Source organism: Saimiri boliviensis, chromosome 2 (genome assembly GCF_048565385.1).
Source record: "Saimiri boliviensis isolate mSaiBol1 chromosome 2, mSaiBol1.pri, whole genome shotgun sequence".
NCBI classification, from domain to species: domain Eukaryota; kingdom Metazoa; phylum Chordata; class Mammalia; order Primates; family Cebidae; genus Saimiri; species Saimiri boliviensis.
This window is the reverse complement of record NC_133450.1, coordinates 36,502,419-36,522,512: the sequence shown is the minus strand read 5'-3', so window position 1 is coordinate 36,522,512 and position 20,094 is coordinate 36,502,419. Positions and strand designations below refer to the sequence as shown.

At 39.3% G+C, this 20,094-nt stretch overlaps 1 protein-coding gene across 2 annotated transcripts in view; it reads left to right on the top strand.

Annotated features, from left to right (window-relative positions):
- The window catches only part of GARIN2 (golgi associated RAB2 interactor family member 2), a 35,304-nt gene extending 17,241 nt beyond the window's left edge, over window positions 1-18,063 (top strand). Inside the window, exons 6-7 of one of the 2 annotated variants that reach the window (XM_074393106.1) lie at window positions 9,133-9,161; window positions 13,133-13,197. In XM_074393106.1, coding sequence (XP_074249207.1) covers window positions 9,133-9,161; window positions 13,133-13,197 — 94 coding nt within the window. Of the gene's footprint in view, window positions 1-9,132; window positions 9,162-13,132; window positions 13,198-17,521 lie in introns of those variants that run through there. The other variant, XM_074393105.1, reaches the window with a different exon arrangement.
- The last annotated feature ends 2,031 nt before the right edge of the window (window positions 18,064-20,094 follow it).

The window sequence follows — 20,094 nt, the reverse complement described above, 5'->3', positions numbered from 1 at the left end:
TGAGAGGTTAAAGTGGGCAGATCGCTCAAGCCAAGGAGTTTGAGACCAGCCTGGGAAACATGGCAAAACCCCGTCTCTACAAAAAAAAAATACAAAAATTTAGCAAAGCATGGTGGCATGCACCTGTAGTCCTAGCTACTAGGGAGCCTGAAGTGGAAGCTACAGCAGGAGTACCATCCTGGTTAGGTTAACATCTAACCCTGGAGAGGTTGAAGCTGCAGTGAGCCATAATAGAACTACTGTACTCCAGCCTGGAGGACAAAACAAGATCCTGTTGCAAAAAAATAATAATTATTATTATTATATATGTGTGTATATATATATATATACACACACATATATATATAAAAATATATGTGTATATATATATATACCCACACATACATATATATGTATATATAGTACGCAAAAATAGTCAGCTGAGGATTAACTACTCAAAGCTGTTTTCTCTAAAAAGTCTTCTTTCCTAGCAAAGTATAAGCCAAGGGAAACAAAGGAATATGGGTGATCCTTGGGAGAGCCACAAACCTTGAAATCGGAGTAGTTTGTTTTAGCTGCTTGAGCACATTTTTCATAATCCCAGAGCCTCTAGATCCAAGTGCCAAGGCACTGAAAGTATTGGCTCTTGACTGCTCAAGCAAAGTATTGTTAAATATCTAAGGTTCCTATACCAGTTGTTCTCAAAGTGATGACACTGGACCAGCAGCATTGCCTGGGAACTGGTTAAAGCCATAAATTCTCAGGTCCCACCCCATCCTACTGAATCATAAGCTTGGGGATGGGGCATAGAATTCTGTGTTTTAATAACTTCCAAGTGATTCTAATGCACACTCAGGTTTGAGAACCACTTCCTTAGGAGAAGTCAGTCCTATATACCCAGCAAAGTTTCTTCTCTCACAGTGGCTTCTCCTGAAGCCCTAGAGTCAAAATAAAAACTCTGCTTTATAGCTGTGGAAAGAAACATAGGCTCAAGCTCCAGGGAGCTTTCTACCAGGAATCTTCCAGGGAGCTTTCTTCCAGGACTAGGAGCTCAAAAAGATAAAAAATACGGTTCAGCGTGGGAATTGCTGTTATCACCCACAGACATTTTCCTATTTTTACCAAGGGCACAGAAGTCACTGAAATAAATTTCTCCCCAGAACACTGATCTATTTTTTTTTTATGGTAACCACTGAGTTATTTCAGTGTAAGTAAACAATGACAAGGACAACTTGTAAGTCTGATGTGTTAGAAGAGAAAGTACAAAGATTTAAAGAGTAAAGTAGGAAGAGAAAAACAGAAGCCATTAGAAATAGGAAAGGGATACAGGAATATAATTTGCAGAAGGACAGATACAGGTGCTGCTCAGTAGAAAATGTACCTTTCACTAAAATACCTGAGCAAGGCTTTATTAGAATGCCCAAGATTTCTTTTAAAAAATGAGATTAAATTAATCCATCCCACTTAGGAATTTGTCCTAAATAATCATTGATTATGTCTGGTCACTCTGATGTCTTCCTTATGTTTTATTTCATTCTTATGTCTCAAATCCAGTGCCCCCACCCCTTGTCTGACACTTCAAAACATACCACAAATCAAAATCTCACGAAGTTAAGTGAAATCATTTCAGCTACTTCTCTCCTTGCCCAAAACAAATGCCCTAGACCATTAGATTCACTTTAAATGCCTTTTTAAAAAATTTATGAAAAATGATTAATAAATTTCATTTTTGTGTGCAGTTTTAGATTTACAAAATAACCAAGTAAATAGTGCATAGAGTTCCACACATGCATCCCACTGCACCCTCCTAACAATCCCCCATGGTCTCTTCTATTAACATCTTACACGTGGTACATTTGTTACAGTCAATGAGCAAATATTAATACATTGTTATTAACTATAGTCCATAGTTTACATTATGGTTTACTCCTTGTGTTGTACAGTTCTATGGGTTTTGTTGAGGATTTTATTATCTATATTCATCTGGGATACTGACCTATAGTCTCCCTTTTTTGTCATGTCCTTGTCTGGTTTTGGTATCAGAGCAATGCTGGCCTCATAGAATTAATCATGTTTTCCCAGCACTTTGGGAGGCCGAGGCGGGTGGATCACGAGGTCAAGAGATCGAGACCATCCTGGTCAACATGGTGAAACCCCGTCTCTACTAAAAATACAAAAAATTAGCTGGGCATGGTGGCGCGTGCCTGTAATCCCAGCTACTCAGGAGGCTGAGGCAGGAGAATTGCCTGAACCCAGGAGGCGGAGGTTGCGGTGAGCCGAGATTGCGCCATTGCACTCCAGCCTGGGTAACAAGAGTGAAACTCCATCTCAAAAAAAAAAAAAAAAAAAAAGAATTAATCATATTTTGTAATTATTTGGGTTTTTTTTTCAGTCTCCATATCATTTATTTCTGCTCTTTTATTATTTCTTTCCTTCTACTAATTTTGAGTTTGGATTATTCTTGCTTTTCTAGCTCCTTGAGGTGTATCATTAGGTTATTTATTTGACATCTTTCTGGTTTTTTGATGCAGGTATTTATTACTATAAACTTGCTTCTTAATACTGCTTTTGCTGTGCCTCCATACGTTTTTGTATATTCTATTTTTATTTCCATTTGTATCAGTAAATTTTAAATAGCAGCCTTCATTTCTTCCTTCACCCATTGGTCATTTAGGAGCATGTTGTTTAATTTTTATGTATTGCATACTTTTGAATGTTCCTATTGTTACTGTTTTCTAGTTTTATTCCATTATGTTCAGATAAAATACTTGATAAGATTTTGATTTTTAAAAATCGTTGGATAAACTTTTTGAGATTTGTTTTGTGTCCTAACATAGAGTCAATCCTGGGGAACATTTCATATGCTGATGAAAAGAATGTGTACTGTGCAGCTGTTCTATAAATATCTGCTAAGTCATTTGGTCTGTGATGCAGTTTAAATTCCATGTTTCTTTGATGATATTCTGTCTAGATGATTTGTCCAATGCTAAGAGTGGGTGTTGAAGTCCCCAGCTGTTATTGTATTGGGATCTATATTTGCCTTTATATCTAATATTTGCTTTATAGATCTGGGTGCTCCAGTGTACATGTATATTTAAAATTGTTATATCCTCATGTTAAATTGATTCCTTTATAGTTATAGAATTACTTTCTTCATCTTTTTTTTACAGTTTCTGATTTAAAGTCTGTTTTATCTGATATAAATATGGCTACTCTTGCCAGATTTTGGTTTCCACTTGCATCAGATATCTTGTTTCATTTCTTCACTTTCAGTCTATATGTATCTTTACAGGTGAGGTAAGTTTCATATAGGCAACATATAGCTGGGTCATTTTTTAAAAAATACATTCAGTCAGTCTATATATTTTAAGTAGGAAATTTAATCCATTTATATTTAAGGTTATTAGTGATAGGTGAAGACTTACTCCTGTCATGTTTTCTGGTTATATATATATATATAACCAGAGGAAGTAAGGAACAAATATATATATGTATATATATATTTGTTCCTTGCTTCCTCTCTTATTGTTTATTTTGCAGTTGAATGATTTTCTGTAGTGATAAGGTTTTATTCCTTTCTCTTTCTCCTTTGTGTATCAGCTCTACCTTTGAGTTTTATAGTTTTACATGTTTGCAGGATGGTGGCTACCATCTTTTCATTTCTATGTATAAGTCCCTTAATCATTTTGTGTAAGGCTAATCTAGTGATGATAAATTTCCTTAGTTTTTGTTTATCCGTGAAAGATTTTTTTTTTTTTTTTTTTTTTTTTTTGAGACAGAGTTTCGCTCTTGTTACCCAGGTTGGAGTGCAATGGCGTGATCTCGGCTCACCGCAACCTCCGCCTCCTGGGTTCAGGCGATTCTCCTGCCTCAGCCTCCTGAGTAGCTGGGATTACAGGCACGGGCCACCATGCCCAGCTAATTTTTTTGTATTTTTATTAGAGACGGGGTTTCACCATGTTGACCAGGATGGTCTCAATCTCTTGACCTCGTGATCCACCTGCCTCAGCCTCCCAAAGTGCTGGGATTACAGGCTTGAGCCACCGTGCCCGGTGAAAGATTTTAATCTTAAGGGTTTCTTTTTTTTTCTTTTTTCTTTTTTAACTTTTTTTTCATGCATGATCCATACTGAGACTCAAAAGATTTTCTTAAGATTATTTTAAATTCTTTTTCTGACATTTCATATATTTTCTTACTGGTGTCTGTTACTGGAGAATTATCATTATTATTATTATTTTTTGAGACGGAGTTTCGCTCTTGTTACCCAGGCTGGAGTGCAATGGCACCATCTCGGCTCACCGCAACCTCCGCCTCCTGGGTTCAGGCAATTCTCCTGCCTCAGCCTCCTGAGTAGCTGGGATTACAGGCACGCGCCACCATGCCCAGCTAATTTTTTGTATTTTTAGTAGAGACGGGGTTTCACCATGTTGACCAGGATGGTCTCGATCTCTTGACCTCGTGATCCACCCGCCTCGGCCTCCCAAAGTGCTGGGATTACACGCTTGAGCCACCGCGCCCAGCCGAGAATTATTGTTTTCCTTTGGAAGTGTCACGTTTTCTATGGTCCTACGTTAAGTTCTATGCATCTAGTGGAAAAAATGCCTCTTCCAATATTATGGAGTAGTGTCACAGGGAAAGACTTATTTGTATGAATGGGTCTTGGCATGTCAGTTCAGTAAGTTGTGTTGGCTTTGGTTCTAAATGGATACAGTAGTGTAATCTCCATGTAGTTTCTTAAGCATTTGCAAGTTTCTCAGTAGCCTAGGCTTAGAGAGTTTGTGGCATCAGTGGTACAGCTTTGCCAAGGGTGGGCTCACCAGGCTGTGTCTCAGGTCAGGGACAGGCACATGCACACAGTGGGTTGGCCAACCTGGGTCTGGCTTGCTGAGTTTGGGGCCATGGAGCTGTTACTTTGGACAGGAGCATGATCACACAGTTGTTGTCTATGAGTAGCAGCCCACAGAGATGTTTCTCAGGCCTGGGATGTGGATGCACAGCTGCTTGGGTGTGGGTGATCTGGGGGCATGATTACTGGGGGTGGCCCAAGAGCTGTTTCTCAATATGGAACAGCAATGCAAGTCTGCTAGGCCAACTCAGGGACATGCCCACAGGGGGAAGTGGAAGCCTGTGGGCTATTTCTGAGGGTTGATATGTGGGTACAGGGCTACTTGGTAGCCTGGAGCATGTCCACCTGGGGTGGCTTATAAGACTGTTTCTCTGGTCCTGGACATGGGTTCTTGCCTGCTTGGCTGGCCTGGGGGCATGCCTGTCAGGAACAACCTGCAGGACTGTGTCTCAGGCCCTGATTTTGGGTGCAGGGTCATTGGGCAGGCCAGGAACATGTCTGTAAGGGATGGAGGCACTGTGGAACTGTTTCTTCATGTCCTAAGCATAGGCACATAGCCGTTCTCCTTGACTGGGGCTGTATCAACTGTTCAGAGGCTCAGGGGTCTCTCTTACTTGAGGGTGTGTATGCAGCATTTGGCTGGCTCAAGGGTGGGTTCTCCATGGATAAGACTGCCATACTCTCCCAATGGCTAGAAGTGCAACCGTGAGGGTTGGTTTCCCTGCTGTGTAAAACGAAAGCCACAGCAGATCCTGGCCCAGGTTCTGCACAGGTGGTGTGGTGTTCAGCCACCGGTGTGGGCTTGGTGGGATGAAGACGGAGCCCTAGGGCTAGAGAGATGCAGTGGCCAGTGGCCCCCCAGAGCAGGGTACTCTCAAGAGATGGCTCTGGTCTCAAGCAGTAGCTTTGCTCACAGGTGGTGACTGGGGATTAGGAGTGCATACCTTGTGCTCTTAACCTGAGGCATTGCAGCTGTGTGAATTCCCAGCAACTCTCCAAACTAGGCTCAGGGCTTGTGAGGACTATGGATTCTCCTGTTATAAGAACTTTAGGTGTTTTTGGTAGCAACAGGGGCTGCTGGGGCTTTTCTGCTTATCTTTTCCTGCTATGAGAAGTCTCCCCTGACTCTGGGCAGATCCAATCCACATGAGTGATATAGGTGCCTCCACACTGCCCTCCTGGACTTTCCATCACCACAGACATGTCTCTTCTCCATCACCACAGACATGTCAGCTGCACTCTAGTGACCTCCCTTTGACACCCCAGTCACATCTTAACAGTTTGTTCACTGCCTCTGTTCTTTCTTGTGGGGAAGGATGAATGCCGGACATCTCTAATCATCTATCTTGCTGACATCACTCTCTGAGAATTTTTCTATACTAGCCCCTATTGCTTTTCAAAATATTAAAAATTATAAGAATAACTTTGTTAGGATGAAAAATGCTCAGCAGGTACTGTTTCATTAGCCTCACTATTATGATCATTATTAGAAACAATGAAAAAATGAATCCCTAAATAAATAGCAAAAATCATGGAATTTCAAAGATATAAAAGATCTTAAGAATTAACAAATCTCAGCCATGCACGGTGGCTCACGCCTGTAATCCCAGCACTTTGGGAGGCCAAGGCGGGTGGATCACGAGGTCAAGAGATCGAGACCATCCTGGTCAACATGGTGAAACACCGTCTCTACTAAAAATACAAAAAATTAGCTGGGCATGGTGGCGCGTGCTGTAATCCCAGCTACTCAGGAGGCTGAGGCAGGAGAATTGCCTGAACCCAGGAGGCGGAGGTTGCGGTGAGCCGAGATGGTGCCATTGCACTCCAGCCTGGGTAACAAGAGCGAAACTGTCTAAAAAAAAAAAAAAAATTAACAAATTTCAAATTCTTCAAGGTCTCACCCCTCCCTTCTCAGCTCCTTGTGTCATTTATCAGCAGACTCTACTGGAGAGAAATAAATAGATGAAGAAAAAGAAAATAAAACAAATTTTGGTTATAAGTAATCCTCTTAAGCCCAATTTAATAAAGCATGGATTTCTTTGTATTGCCTATTTGCATCAGGAATATAACTACTAGCTAGAGTCTAATTTGAGAATGTTATTATGAATGAAAGATGTAATATTCTAAGAAAGAATGGAATTCACTACGGCTGTATTGCAGATATTTGTAGGATTTAGTCATGCTCGTGAGATTGATAAATAAGTTATATATATTATTTTTCTTTTCCAAGACCATGGATTTCAGTAACACTTTATAACTGTGTACTTTGGAACACTGATAAAAAACTAGGTTGGGTACAGTGGCTCATGCCTGTAATTCCAATACTTTGAGAGACCTAGGCAGGAGGATTGCTTGGGCTCAGGAGCTTAAGACCACCCTGGGAAATATGGCAAGACCCTGTCCCTACAAAAAAAGAAAAAGAAAAAAATTATTTGGGCATGGTAGTGTACCTGAGGTCCCAGTTACTCAGGAGGCTGAGGCAGAGGGATTGCTTGAGCCGGGAGGTCAATGCTGCAGAGAGCCATGATAGAGCAGAGCCACTGTACTCTAGCCTGGGTAACAGAGGGAGACCTTGTCTCAGAAAAACAAAACAAAACAAAACAAAACAAAACAAAACAATAACCTTGTTGAATATTCTGCTAGTCTTTAAAATGTAAATTGAGCATCTTAAATCTAGATGCGTGAAAAATGTTGGAGACTTAAACTTATCTATACTGTCACTTTAGGTCCTTAGAAATGAAGAATTTACTTATAAAACATTTGTATTTCTTCCCATATCTTGACAGTAGTGCCACCGTGGCTCTTTCCTTTGTTTTAAAGAGGATAATGGCAGGCTTTATTTTAATTTGCATCTATTTTTCAAGGTACATTTACTTGATATTTCTCAGCCTCTTGAAAATTTTTATCATCAAGCTTAACCTTCACTTAAGTAATCAGATCTATTTGATAAAGACTATATGAATATTTATTTGTGAACTCTATAGAAAATTACCATTTTAACATTTACTTTCTGAAAGATCCATTGTAGAACCTGAACTGGGTGAATTTGCCAGACCCCTTAAAATGGATCACAATTATGTCTTTGCACATTTATTTTGGAGGATAATAGCTAAGATAATTATTCTTCCTGAACTATTTGTTTTATTCAATACTTCCAAAATATTTATTGAAAATGTGTCAAGAAATAAGAATTTGGTGAAAATTATGTGACTTAAGTTTACATTTTAGTATGCCAATGAGGTTAAGAAAATAAGTATTTTAATTATTGTTATCAATTTTAAAAATTAGGAGCACAGAAAATAAGCTTCTTTATCCAAAGACATTTCTGAAAGTGAAACTTCTAAAAAAAAAACTGCTAGTCTCCTATTTTATCCAATAAACCATAAGAAATGTTATTAAATGTAAATAAGGTACTTTATTTACCTGTAATATTCCCAAGCATGACCACCCCCAGTAAGGCCACAGACTTGGTGATAAAGAAGCTACCAGAAGTTGGTGATTTCTCCTAACCGACCATTTCAGAATTTATCCTCAGTTCTCTTTGAAACCTTCTATTCCCAACATAATTGACCTTATTTATTTGTAGGCTCAGCAGCAGCAGTTAACTTCTCTCAGCCTGATAAGAGAAGGACAGGGAGGCAGCAGTGTTGGGGATGCCAGCGGCCCTATGGAGTGACTGGCCATAGACGTAATAAAAATAGATTACAGCCGGGCGCGGTGGCTCAAGCCTGTAATCCCAGCACTTTGGGAGGCCGAGGCGGGTGGATCACGAGGTCAAGAGATCGAGACCATCCTGGTCAACATGGTGAAACCCCGTCTCTACTAAAAATACAAAAAATTAGCTGGGCGTGGTGGCACGTGCCTGTAATCCCAGCTACTCAGGAGGCTGAGGCAGGAGAATTGCCTGAACCCAGGAGGCGGAGGTTGCGGTGAGCCGAGATCACGCCATTGCACTCCAGCCTGGGTAACAAGAGCGAAACTCTGTCTCAAAAAAAAAAAAATAAAAAATAAAATAAATAAAAAATAAAAAAATAAAAAAAAATAAAAATAAAAATAGATTACATATTATTACATACAATAAACTTTTATGGCTTTTACTGATTGAATAGCCCACATGTTGCAGAAGTTTTAGATAATTTTACTCTCATATGTTCTATAATCAGTAATGACCTAGGCTTGCTAAACATGTTTCATCACTACCCACAAAGCATTTAAAGAATGACCAGTTATTTTATATCTAGTAAGTGTTTTCTAAATATTTGTGGTTATGCTGGCAAATTTTTGAAATGTGCTATTTATTTTTACAGGAGCTTGAGAACAGAATCAAACACTTCAGGTATGGAACAAATTCCACTACATGTTTTATCATGATCCCTGGTATCCAGTAGCCATCTCTAGTTCCTGGAAGAGTAGGGTGGTTAAGAGCAAAGGAATTCAACTAGACTTTCTGATACATTTTCTTTCTTCAATGTGCTCCATTCTGAGAATACTACATTGAAGAAACTCTTTCTCAAAGCCGATCCTCGGGCAATCTTTCAAGTGGAAGGCATTACGGTACTTTACTACTTCACTTTTCTTTTTCTGCACTGGTAGAGTTTAGTTTCCCAATTCCCTGGATGTAAATCATCAGGCATAAACCACACCAAGGCTAGTCCTGCAGGCAGAATCCAAAATACAGCAATCATAAGATCTGTGATCCTTTCTGATATTCAAGGGCAATGGTCTACAAGTAAATTTTTGGTAAATATAAAATTATCCAGCTTCCCTTTTTTCCTCCTACATCTTTAGCCTCTACCAGGTGATACTATTTAATGTTTTTGTTTGTTTGTTGTTGTTTTTGTGTGAGGCAGAGTCTCGCTCTGTCACCAAGGCTGGAGGGCAGTGGCACGATCTTTGCTCACTGCAATCTCTGCCTCCTGGATTCAAGCGATTCTCTTGCCTCAGCCTCCCAAGTAGCTGGGATTACAGGCATTCACTACCATGCCTGGCTAATTTTTGTATTGTTCGTATAGACGGGTTATACCATGTTGGCCAGGCTGGTCTCAAACTCCTAACGTCCAGTGATCTGCCTGCCTGGGCCTCCCAAAGTGCTGGGATTCCAGGAATGAGCCACCACCCTGGCCCTATTTAATGTTTGTTTTTGTTTATGGTGGGGGATTGGGGGGCGGGGAGGCAGTGATGTTCTTTCTTTCTTTCTTTTTTTTTTTTTGAGACAGAGTTTCGCTCTTATTACCCAGGCTGGAGTGCAATGGCATGATCTTGGCCCACCGCAACCTCTACCTCCTGGGTTCAGGCAATTCTCCTGCCTCAGCCTCCTGAGTAGCTGGGATTACAGGTACGCGCCACCATGCCCAGCTAATTTTTTGTATTTTTAGTAGAGACGGGGTTTCACCATGTTGACCAGGATGGTCTCGATCTCTTGACCTCATGATCCACCCGCCTCGGCCTCCCAAAGTGCTGGGATTACAGGCATCAGCCACCACGCCCAGCCCGATGTTCTTTCTTTATATATTGCTATGTCTAAGAATCTTTAGCCTGTAATGAACTTTTAATGTGGAGGTTGTCTTATAGGCACCTGTGAAATCTCTCTCTTGGCTGAGTGTTGAACCAGCTTTAAGTTACTTTCTAATCTGAGAGATGGAACAAGCCTCAGCTTCAGTCATGCACATAAAAGAATACTATGGAAGGAACATTTAGGTTGGCTTAAGTGCAGAGAAAAAAAAATACTACTTCAAAAAGCAAGAAATACTTGAAGGCAGTTTAAGTCATATGTACAAGTCATATGTACTCCCACAAAAAAAGGAAATTATTATTGGATAGGTTTTTATACAAATGGGAATTGTCTTTGGGCCTTCCTATTGGGCTTTTTTTTTTTTTTTTTTTTTTTTTTTTTTGAGATGGGGTCTTGCTCTTTCGCCCAGGCCAGAGTGCAGTGGTACCATCTCGGCTCACTGTAACCTCCGCGTCCCGGGTTCAAGTGATTCTCCTGCCTCAGCCTCCCAAGTAGCTGGGATTACAGGCACCTGCCACTACACCTGGCTAATTTTTGCATTTTTAGTAGAGACAGGGTTTCACCATGTTGGCCAGGCTAGTTGAACTCTGGAACTCAAGTGATCTGCCCACCTTGGCCTCCCAAAGTGCTGGGATTACAGGCATGAGCCACTGCAGCTAGCCCCCATTGGGCTTTAGTGTCTATAAGTACCAGATGAGCTTCATATAATGTGGTTTGACCTATATTCCAATTGCTACTATTGAACCTGAAAACATTATAAGGAAATGCTATCATAGCTTATGAGAAAAGTGCAAAATCTCCTTTGCAGTACAGAATTTTCATCTATTAACTTCTGCTCTAAACTGTATTTCATAAAGAAATCACACTAAATTTGTAGAAATTTCAGTGATATGTAGTAGATGCAAATATTTTCCTCTGAGTTGCTAAAAGGAAGGGCAAATCTACTAGCAGCCTTACTGCTATTAAAAATATTGCATGCAATAAGTACACTCTGTGTACATTCTGATACAGTCATGTGATTAGCCATGGGAGTTTCAAATTAATGTAAAACATTCACACTGTTCTCTTTATCCTATATGTGACTAATTATTTTACCTGTTTTCTAGCACATACAGTATTTGATTCCTACATATCATATAGGCAGCACTGTGTAGGCTGTGGGAGGGATTAAAAAGAACTGGACATAGTCTTGCATAGTAGTGTGTGCCTATAGTCTCAGCTACTTGGGATGCTGAGGTGGGAGGATGGCTTGAGCCTGGGAGTTTAAGGCTGTAGTGACCTGTGGTCACACCACTGCACTCCAGCCTACGCAACACAGTGAGAATGCTGTCTCAAAAAAACAAAAACAAAACACAGTAAAATAACAGGATATGTTACCTGGCCTTAGGACACGTGCCCAAATAATATAAACCAGAATGTAGGTTAGTTAGGTGTACTTTATTTATTTATTTATTTATTTATTTTATTTATTTTTTTTTGAAATGGAGTTTCGCTCTTGTTACCCAGGCTGGAGTGCAATGGTGCGATCTCGGCTCACCGCAACCTTCACCTCCTGGGTTCAGGCAATTCTCCTGCCTCAGTCTCCTGAGAGGTGTACTTTAAAAGAAAAGTCCAGAACTTATTTTTAGCTTAGGAAAGGAAATAAGGAAACTGTATGAAAAAGGCAGTCTTTGAGTTAGGAAAGGGGAAAACAAGGATAGCCTGAATATAGGGAACAGGTGAGCAAAATCAAACAAATGGGAAAGTGTTGGGCATGTTCAATTTAGGAGTAGTGACAGATGTGGCTGAAAAGCAAAGCAAGAGCCGAATTATGGAAATAATGGATCATGCTAAGAAGTTAGGTAGCTAAAGAGGAGCCACTGAAAGACAGGGAAATGACGACAGTAATGTTATATTTTAGAATGATTACTCTGACTGCAGTCTCTAAGAGAAGCTGGAGGAAGCTAGAGGTAGGGAGACCAGTTAGGAAGCTACTCTAAAAGTCAGGTGAAGTGTGCCAAAGTCTTGAACCACGTGAGAAGCAATCACAGTGGAAACAAGGACATGAATCCACAGTCAATAAGAGTTATTAACTAACTGCCTGCAGGTACCAGAGTTAAAAAACTGGGTATGTCAGTTTGGGAGACACCGTGACTAGGTGATAGTAAGTTCATGAAACAAGCTGGGGAAAAGAATTGGAAAAATTTTGAAAGGGAAAGATTAAGAAATCAACTCTGAATCACTGAAGTTAGAATCAAATGACCTAGCTTTTAGTTCTAACTACACATTCTGTATTACATAGCCATTAATCTCTCTGGGCCTCAATTTCTTCAGCTATTTAAGAAATCAACTCTGAATCACTGAAGTTAGAATCAAATGACCTAGCTTTTAGTTCTAACTACACATTCTGTATTACATAGCCATTAATCTCTCTGGGCCTCAATTTCTTCAGCTATAAAAAGTGTGTGCAACTGGCTGGGTGAGGGGAGGGGGAGGGCATGATTAGCTGTCTCAAGACCCTTTTGGCAATTAAGATTCTATGAGCTGCCATGTTTGTAGTCCCAGGCCTCATATTTAACAACCTAGCAGGCAGATTGAAATGGGGCTTTGGAAATCAGAAGCTAAGCAAAGATACAGTAAATGAGGAGCAAAATTCCACTGTGGGCTTGTTAAATTACAAGGGTGGTACAACATACAAAATGGGCATGCAGTTTTCCTCAAAGTATTAATTATTTTCCCTGTTTGTTTTCTCTTATGTATTTCTTACTTCTTTCTGTCTTTTTCTCCCATGTTTTCCCCACTTTTTTCTTACTTAGGCTTGTATTGTTTTTCGGTTTTTCCCCTGATTAGCATTTCTTTCCCCATTTTCACGCTCCTCTAAATCACCTGTTCCCACTTTTACTCTCACTTTTAATACCCTGGAAGAAAAGCAAAGACTTGTCAAATCTTAATCCTTCATTTTATTAAATGTAATTGGAGTATAAATTAAAAATGAGTCTGTAATTCTAATTTATATTCTAGGTAGAAATCAAAATAATAACTGCTCCCCACAGTAGCAAAACAAATTCCTGGCATTATTAAGTTCATCTGATTCACACTCACCCAGCTCCTGGACAATGCTAGTTTGGGACCATGATCTCAAATTCATCTCTCAAACTCTCAGCAGTTTGAGAAAATTATATTTTTTTCTCCTTTCTGCATAAGGTTTTGGGATAAAGTGGCACTTTAAATGTACTTTTTAACAAACTCAGGTTATACATGATATAGGGCCCAGGTTAAATTTGTCTCTCTGAATCTGAGTTCATTTCTCTCCTCTCTTGAGTTTAAGTTTTTACCTTTCTAGGCTTTATTCTCCTTAACTTTTTAATTTTTTTTTTACAGTCAGCCAAAATTATAGGTTTATTTCTAATCCTTTGATATTTTTTCCAAGATGAAAAGAAATGAGACAAAGGATATTCAAGAAAAGACGAGAAAGGAAAATCACATAAAATATGAGAAATTTCCTTCCCACCCTTACCCATCTTTCTTTTCCATGTTCTTCTTAAATATTACAAATCAAATTCCTTGGAATCCCAAGCAGCCAGGTTCATTCTTTGTTTATAAAACCCAGGCTTAATAAAAAAGTATGGAGCCCTCTGAAAGGGAACCTGCTTGTGAAATTCAACAATAAGCTCCATTGCAAAACAAACTCCATTTTTGATGTGGTTAGAACATAACCTGAATTTAAGATTCAAAGTAAGTTTGTTCTCCTTCTGTGTCTTTTTTTTTTTCTCCTGCTTTTGGTTTTCTTTTTCTTTCTTTCTCATTTCCTCTCTAATGATCTCTCTCCTGCTTTCCCTACTCTTTTTCTTTTTTCCCTCTGGTTCTCTCCCCTCATATCAAATCTTCTTCTAATTTTCTCAAGCTTGTGCCTCATCTGTCTCCCCTTTTCTCAAGGGAATGAATGTGAGGAAAGAAAAGTAAAATAGAAAAAGACAAAATTGATGAAAAAACATGTAAGACAACCTAAAGGTAACTTTTTAATTATAAGTCTCTATAGGAATACATGATAGCTATAGTTTCACACACAAAAGTTGTTAATAGTGGGACCTCTTTTTTTTTTTCCTTTTTGAGACGGAGTCTTACCCTGTTACCCAGTCTGGAGTGCAGTGGCACAATCTCAGCTCACTGCAACCTCTGCCTCCTGAGTTCAGGCAGTTCTCCTGCCTCAGCCTCCTGAGTAGCTAGCATTATATGCATATACAACCATGCCCAGCTAATTTTTGTATTTTTAGTAGAGATGGTGTTTCACCATGTGGGTCAGGCTGGTCTTGAACTCCTGACCTCATAATCTGATTGCCTTGGCCTCCCAAAGTGCTGGGATTACAGGCATGAGCCACCGTGCCTGGCAATAAGTGGGATTTTTTTTTTTTTTTTTTTTTTTTTTTTTTTTTTTTTTTTTTGAGACAGAGTTTCGCTCCTGTTACCCAGGCTGGAGTGCAATGGCGCAATCTTGGCTCACTGCAACCTCCGCCTCTTGAGTTCAGGCAATTCTCCTACCTCAGCCTCCTGAGTAGCTGGGATTACAGGCACGCGCCACCATGCCAAGCTAATTTTTTGTATTTTTAGTAGAGACGGGGTTTCACCATGTTGACCAGGATGGTCTCGATCTCTTGACCTTTTGATCCACCCGCCTCGGCCTCCCAAAGTGCTGGGATTACAGGCGTGAGCCACCGTGCCCGGCAATAAGTGGGATCTTTCAACATTAAATCTTATTCTACTGCAGTAACAATATAAGTGGAATGAAATGTTAAGGGTTTGTTGTGGTTTCTGCTCTAGAATCCATCATGGGTCAAAAGATAACATCAGCACAGGAAAGAGGGGAGGGAACTTCAGGTGAGGCACCAGAAGAGAATTATGTGCTGTGCTACCATAGTGATTCCTCTCATTCCCACTCTTCTTTGCAACCTTATCATGCTCTTTCCCAACCTACTTTTTAGATCAGCCAGTACAATCAAGACCTCTTTTTTCATAGCAAAATGATACAGATATTCATAGAGTGCCTGCAGGACTATCAAGCACAGTTATGTAGCTTGTACACACCATCCACGTTGTAGTTCATGTGCAATTCATAATCTGCACAGCTGTTTGGGGTGGCCCTGGCCTACTGTATCCTGAGTTTCTTTGAAACACCAGCTCTGCAGTGCATTGCTATAGAATGAAACTTCTCTCAGCCATGATAACAACACCCAGTAGCACAGAAAGAGTTGAATGCAACTTTAAGGCCATTGTGTCTTCTGTTGCCTCCTTCATAAAGCTAATGCTGTGTGTGTGTGTGTGTGTGTGTGTGTGTGTGTGTGTGTGCGCGCGCGCGCGCACGCACTGAGTATCACAGGTGGCCTGGGGCCTTGCTGATAGAATTGAGGTGCCCACTCTTCTGTCCACCCTTCTCTTACTCTGCTACCAAAGCCAGCTTAGCCCTTGAGCATTCTGTTTATTTACTTTTTTTTTCTTCTGTTTTTTTGTTTTTTTTTTTTTTTTTTTTTTTGAGACAGAATCTCGCTCTGTTGCCCAGACTGGAGTGCAGTGGCACAATCTCGGCTCACGGCAACCTCCATCTCCTGGGTTTGAGTGATTTTCATGCCTCAGCCTCCTGGGTGGCTGGGATTATAGATAAGCACCACCATAGCCAGCTAATTTTTGTATTTTTAGTAGATACAGGGTTTCACCATGTTGTCCAGGCTGATCTTGAACTCCTGATATCAAGTCATCCACCCGCCTCGGCCTCCCAAAGTGCTGGGATTATAGGTGTCAGCCACCATGCCTAGCTGAGCATTTTGTTTACTAACAGGGCCCTACCAAGATGCACACTATAGGTGTAAGGTAATGCATCAGAGGAGAACAGTGTGGCTGAAAAGCAACAAATTTCCACACTCAATAATTCCCAGGCCTCCACGTACATTTCCTGATCTGTACCTGTTTTCTTGTCACTTCTTTCTCCCTTAAGAATGTTCCCAATATTCCCCTTAACTTGTATAATGTGGAGACAGTGACCGGTAGATATGTGCTGCCTCCTACATCCATCTAGATAGAGTCCCAAGCTCTGCCATTTCTCAATACAGCATAGAACTTAAAGAAATTTATTTCAAGATAACTCAGTATTTTACAATAATTTCGATCCCTTGATGGCTATATTCAGCAACAAAATTTCAAATATTAGGGTCTCATTAAGATAGAGCTTCAAATGCAAAGAATGACAAAAAATTATATATATACCATACTTAAATTTTGACTTCTTAAATTGAAAAAGTTGCTCCCAAATACTTATATTTTAAATTGCTGACATATGGAAAAAGGTATATATATTTTTAACAGTAGGAAAATTTTGTTACTAATACAGACTTCATGTTACTACAAATTATGTGAAAGATTTCATCTTATTACACCTGAAGTAATGTGAAAGTTAATTGGACTCTTATTTACTATAGCATATTATGATGTATGTAGGTCTTACGACCAAATCTTAGGATTCAGTATAGCACAGATTAAAAACTTGCAAATAAACCAATAGCAGGTATAGAATTTTTATTTTATTTTTTGTTTGTTTTAAATTTTGTCAGAAATTTAAGAGAGTAAGACCAGATGCTGTGGCTCACGCCTGTTATCCCAGCACTTTGGGAGGCCAAGGCCAGCAGATCACCAGATCCAGGGGTTTGAGACCAGCCTGATCAACATGGTGAAACCTCATCTCTACTAAAAATACAAAAATTAGCCAGGCATGGTGGCATGTGCCTGTAATCCCAGCTCTACTTGGGAGACTGAGGCAGGAGAATCTCTTGAACCTAGGAGGTGGAGGTTGCAGTGATCCGAGATCTTGCCATTGCACTCCAACCTGGGCAACAGATAGAGACTCAGTCCCCCCACAAAAAAAAGAAATTTAAAAGAGTAAAAGCCCATAATCTTAATGTTAACATCCTGAATGGATAGGTTTTTGCTTGGGCAGAAACAGCTTTTAAAAACAAGAATTTTAAGAAATTATGTTTCTTTTAATAATGTTTTAATCACTAGATTTTAAAAAAAGATATCTTATTCACCCAAAATATCTTTTTTTTTATATCAAGAAGAAAAGTTGTGGTATAAATATAATTTTATTTATTTCAATTATTATTTTATCTATATTTAGTTTCTCTTAACAGTAATAACATAAAAAATATTCTGTATTTCAGACGTTTGATTAAATGGACTGACTTCTCCACCTTTTTAAAAAAATCAGATACAAACTGCTGAATGAAAAAGCAAACACGGCTCAGGAACAGACAATCAGTGCAAGAGGAAAACCAAGCAGTGTCTTCTATGTGGCAGAAATAAAGCCTACTGCTAATCATTAAGAATTCAAATCCATGTCAACCTAATTTCATAAATCTTAACTAATTTAATTGTGGATATTTACTTTAAAGGAAGCTAGAGGACTATGCAAAACTACAAGATTTCCAATTCATAAACTCAGTTTTTACCTATGGGATTTCTTTTCTTTGGGATTGATGGAAAATTTTGTTATTTTCTTGTTTTTGCTTTTCTCATTTGTACATTAGTCCAACATTGTTTTGTTTCTAACACTAGGCAATGTGAGGTGATTGAAGGTGGGGACTGTGTTCATCTTTTGTTCTAGCTGACTACCTGGTGCTGAGAGACAGTTGATTTATTGAATCGATGTGTAATTTTTAAACAGGTTAAAAAAAATGTACTTTTAAAAATAAAAAAGAAACTACAGACAGTCTCCATCCAGAGAGTGGTTTGACTTTTATTTTTATTTTTTGATACAGAGTCACGCTCTGTCACCAAGCTGGTGTGTAATGGCATGATCTCAGCTCACTGCAACCTCCGCCTCCCAAGTTCAAGTGATTCTCCTGCCTCAGCCTCCCATAAAGCTATAGGCACACACCACCATACCCATCTAATTTTTGTATTTTTAGTAGGGATGGGGTTTCACCATGTTGAGATGGTCTTGATCTCTTGACCTCGTGATCCGCCTGCCTCGCAAAGTGCTAAGATTAAAGGCATGAGCCACTGCGCCCAGCCAGCTTGACTTTATAAAAGCCATCACTTGTTTTCTAAAAGCTGTTAATCATTCTACAACATGTTTTTTATGTATTATCTCACTTAATCTTCACAATAATATGAGGGACACTATTATTTTCCCTGTTTTTAGATGGTAAAAGTGAAGCTTAGAGGTTAAAGTTACTTGTCGAAGTCACACAGCTAGAAAATGGTGGAGATGGCCTTTGAACCCAAGAAGCCCAACAGCCAAGCTAAACACAAAGGGGACGATTCACATTAGAACTCATATTTTAAATTCAGAATAAGGTAGTTAGGTTTTTAAAAAGCGATAGAAATCTATTTAAGTCAAATCTCACACAAACAGTACTGGTTTTTCTACTGCAAACTGAGAATATCTCTTATCTCCATCTTTCTTTTCCTGTCCCACAGGCAACTTTCTAGAACTGCACAGTCCCATACGGTGGCCACTAGGCATATATGGCTATTGAGCACCTGCAATGTAGCTAGTGTGACTGAAAAACTGAATTTTAGATTCTTTTTAATAAATCTAAATTCTAATTTTAAAACTAGAACAATGTACAATATTTTTCCATAAACACAACTTTATTGTTTTGGTAGGGCTACCTTGCTCACTTCAACTGTTGAAAATCTAGTGTCTAAAGTAAGATACACTGTAAGTGTAAAATATATGCTATATTTAGAAGTCTTTGAGAAAAGAAGAATGCAAAATATTACATTAATAAGTATTATAAGCCATGCGCGGTGGCTCATACCTGTAATCCCAGCACTTTGGGAGGCTGAGGTGGGCGGATCATGATGTCAGGAGTTAGAGACCAGCCTGACCAACATGGTGAAACCCCATCTCTACTTAAGAAATACTAAATTAGCTGGACGTGGTGGCATAATTCTGTAATCCCAGATACTTAGCAGGCTGAACCAAGAGAATTGCTTGAGCCTGGGAGGTGGAGGTTGCAGTAGGCTAAGATCGCACCACTGCACTCCAGCCTGGGTGACAGAGCAAGACTCCATCTCAAAAAAAAAAAAAAAAGTGTTATATTGTTTATATGTTTAAATAATATTTGAAAATATTGGTTAAATAAAAATATTTAAGGATTAATTTCATGTTTCTTTTTACTTTTTTGATGTGCCTACTAAGCAATGTGTCACAAAATTACATATGTGAAAAAAAATGTGATTCATGATAGATTTCCATTAGACAGCACTTCTCTAGAGAAAAACCATCTACCCAATTTCTTCACCCACAGCCCAGGGAATTCCCCTCCTCCTCTCCCTGCTGTTCCAAAGATAGAAGGAGTTTCTTTCCAACCTTCACAATTAGGAGTAAAAGCAGAGGTTCCATGAAACCGAAAGGAGACTAATGTTTTTAAGTTAGGTATATACATAAACTAACAGTTTATAATTTGGAGATGACTATATCATCATAGAAACTTTTTTCATGATACAGATTATCTGTAACTTCTACTTTTGTTCATTTGGAGGGAAAAAGATTATCTAACAAAATGATTTTCATAGAAAGAAAGTTATAACTATGAGTGATTATTTCTTTCTAGCAGCATAATCCTTCAAAGGGCAACATACACTATAGCTGGTGTACAATCACCTTGGAAAACAGTTTGGAAAATTAAGACATGTGATCAGCTGGACATGGTTGCTCATTCCTATATTCCCAGCACTTTGGGAGGCTGAGGCAGGAGGATCGCTTGGGCCCAGGAGTTTGAGA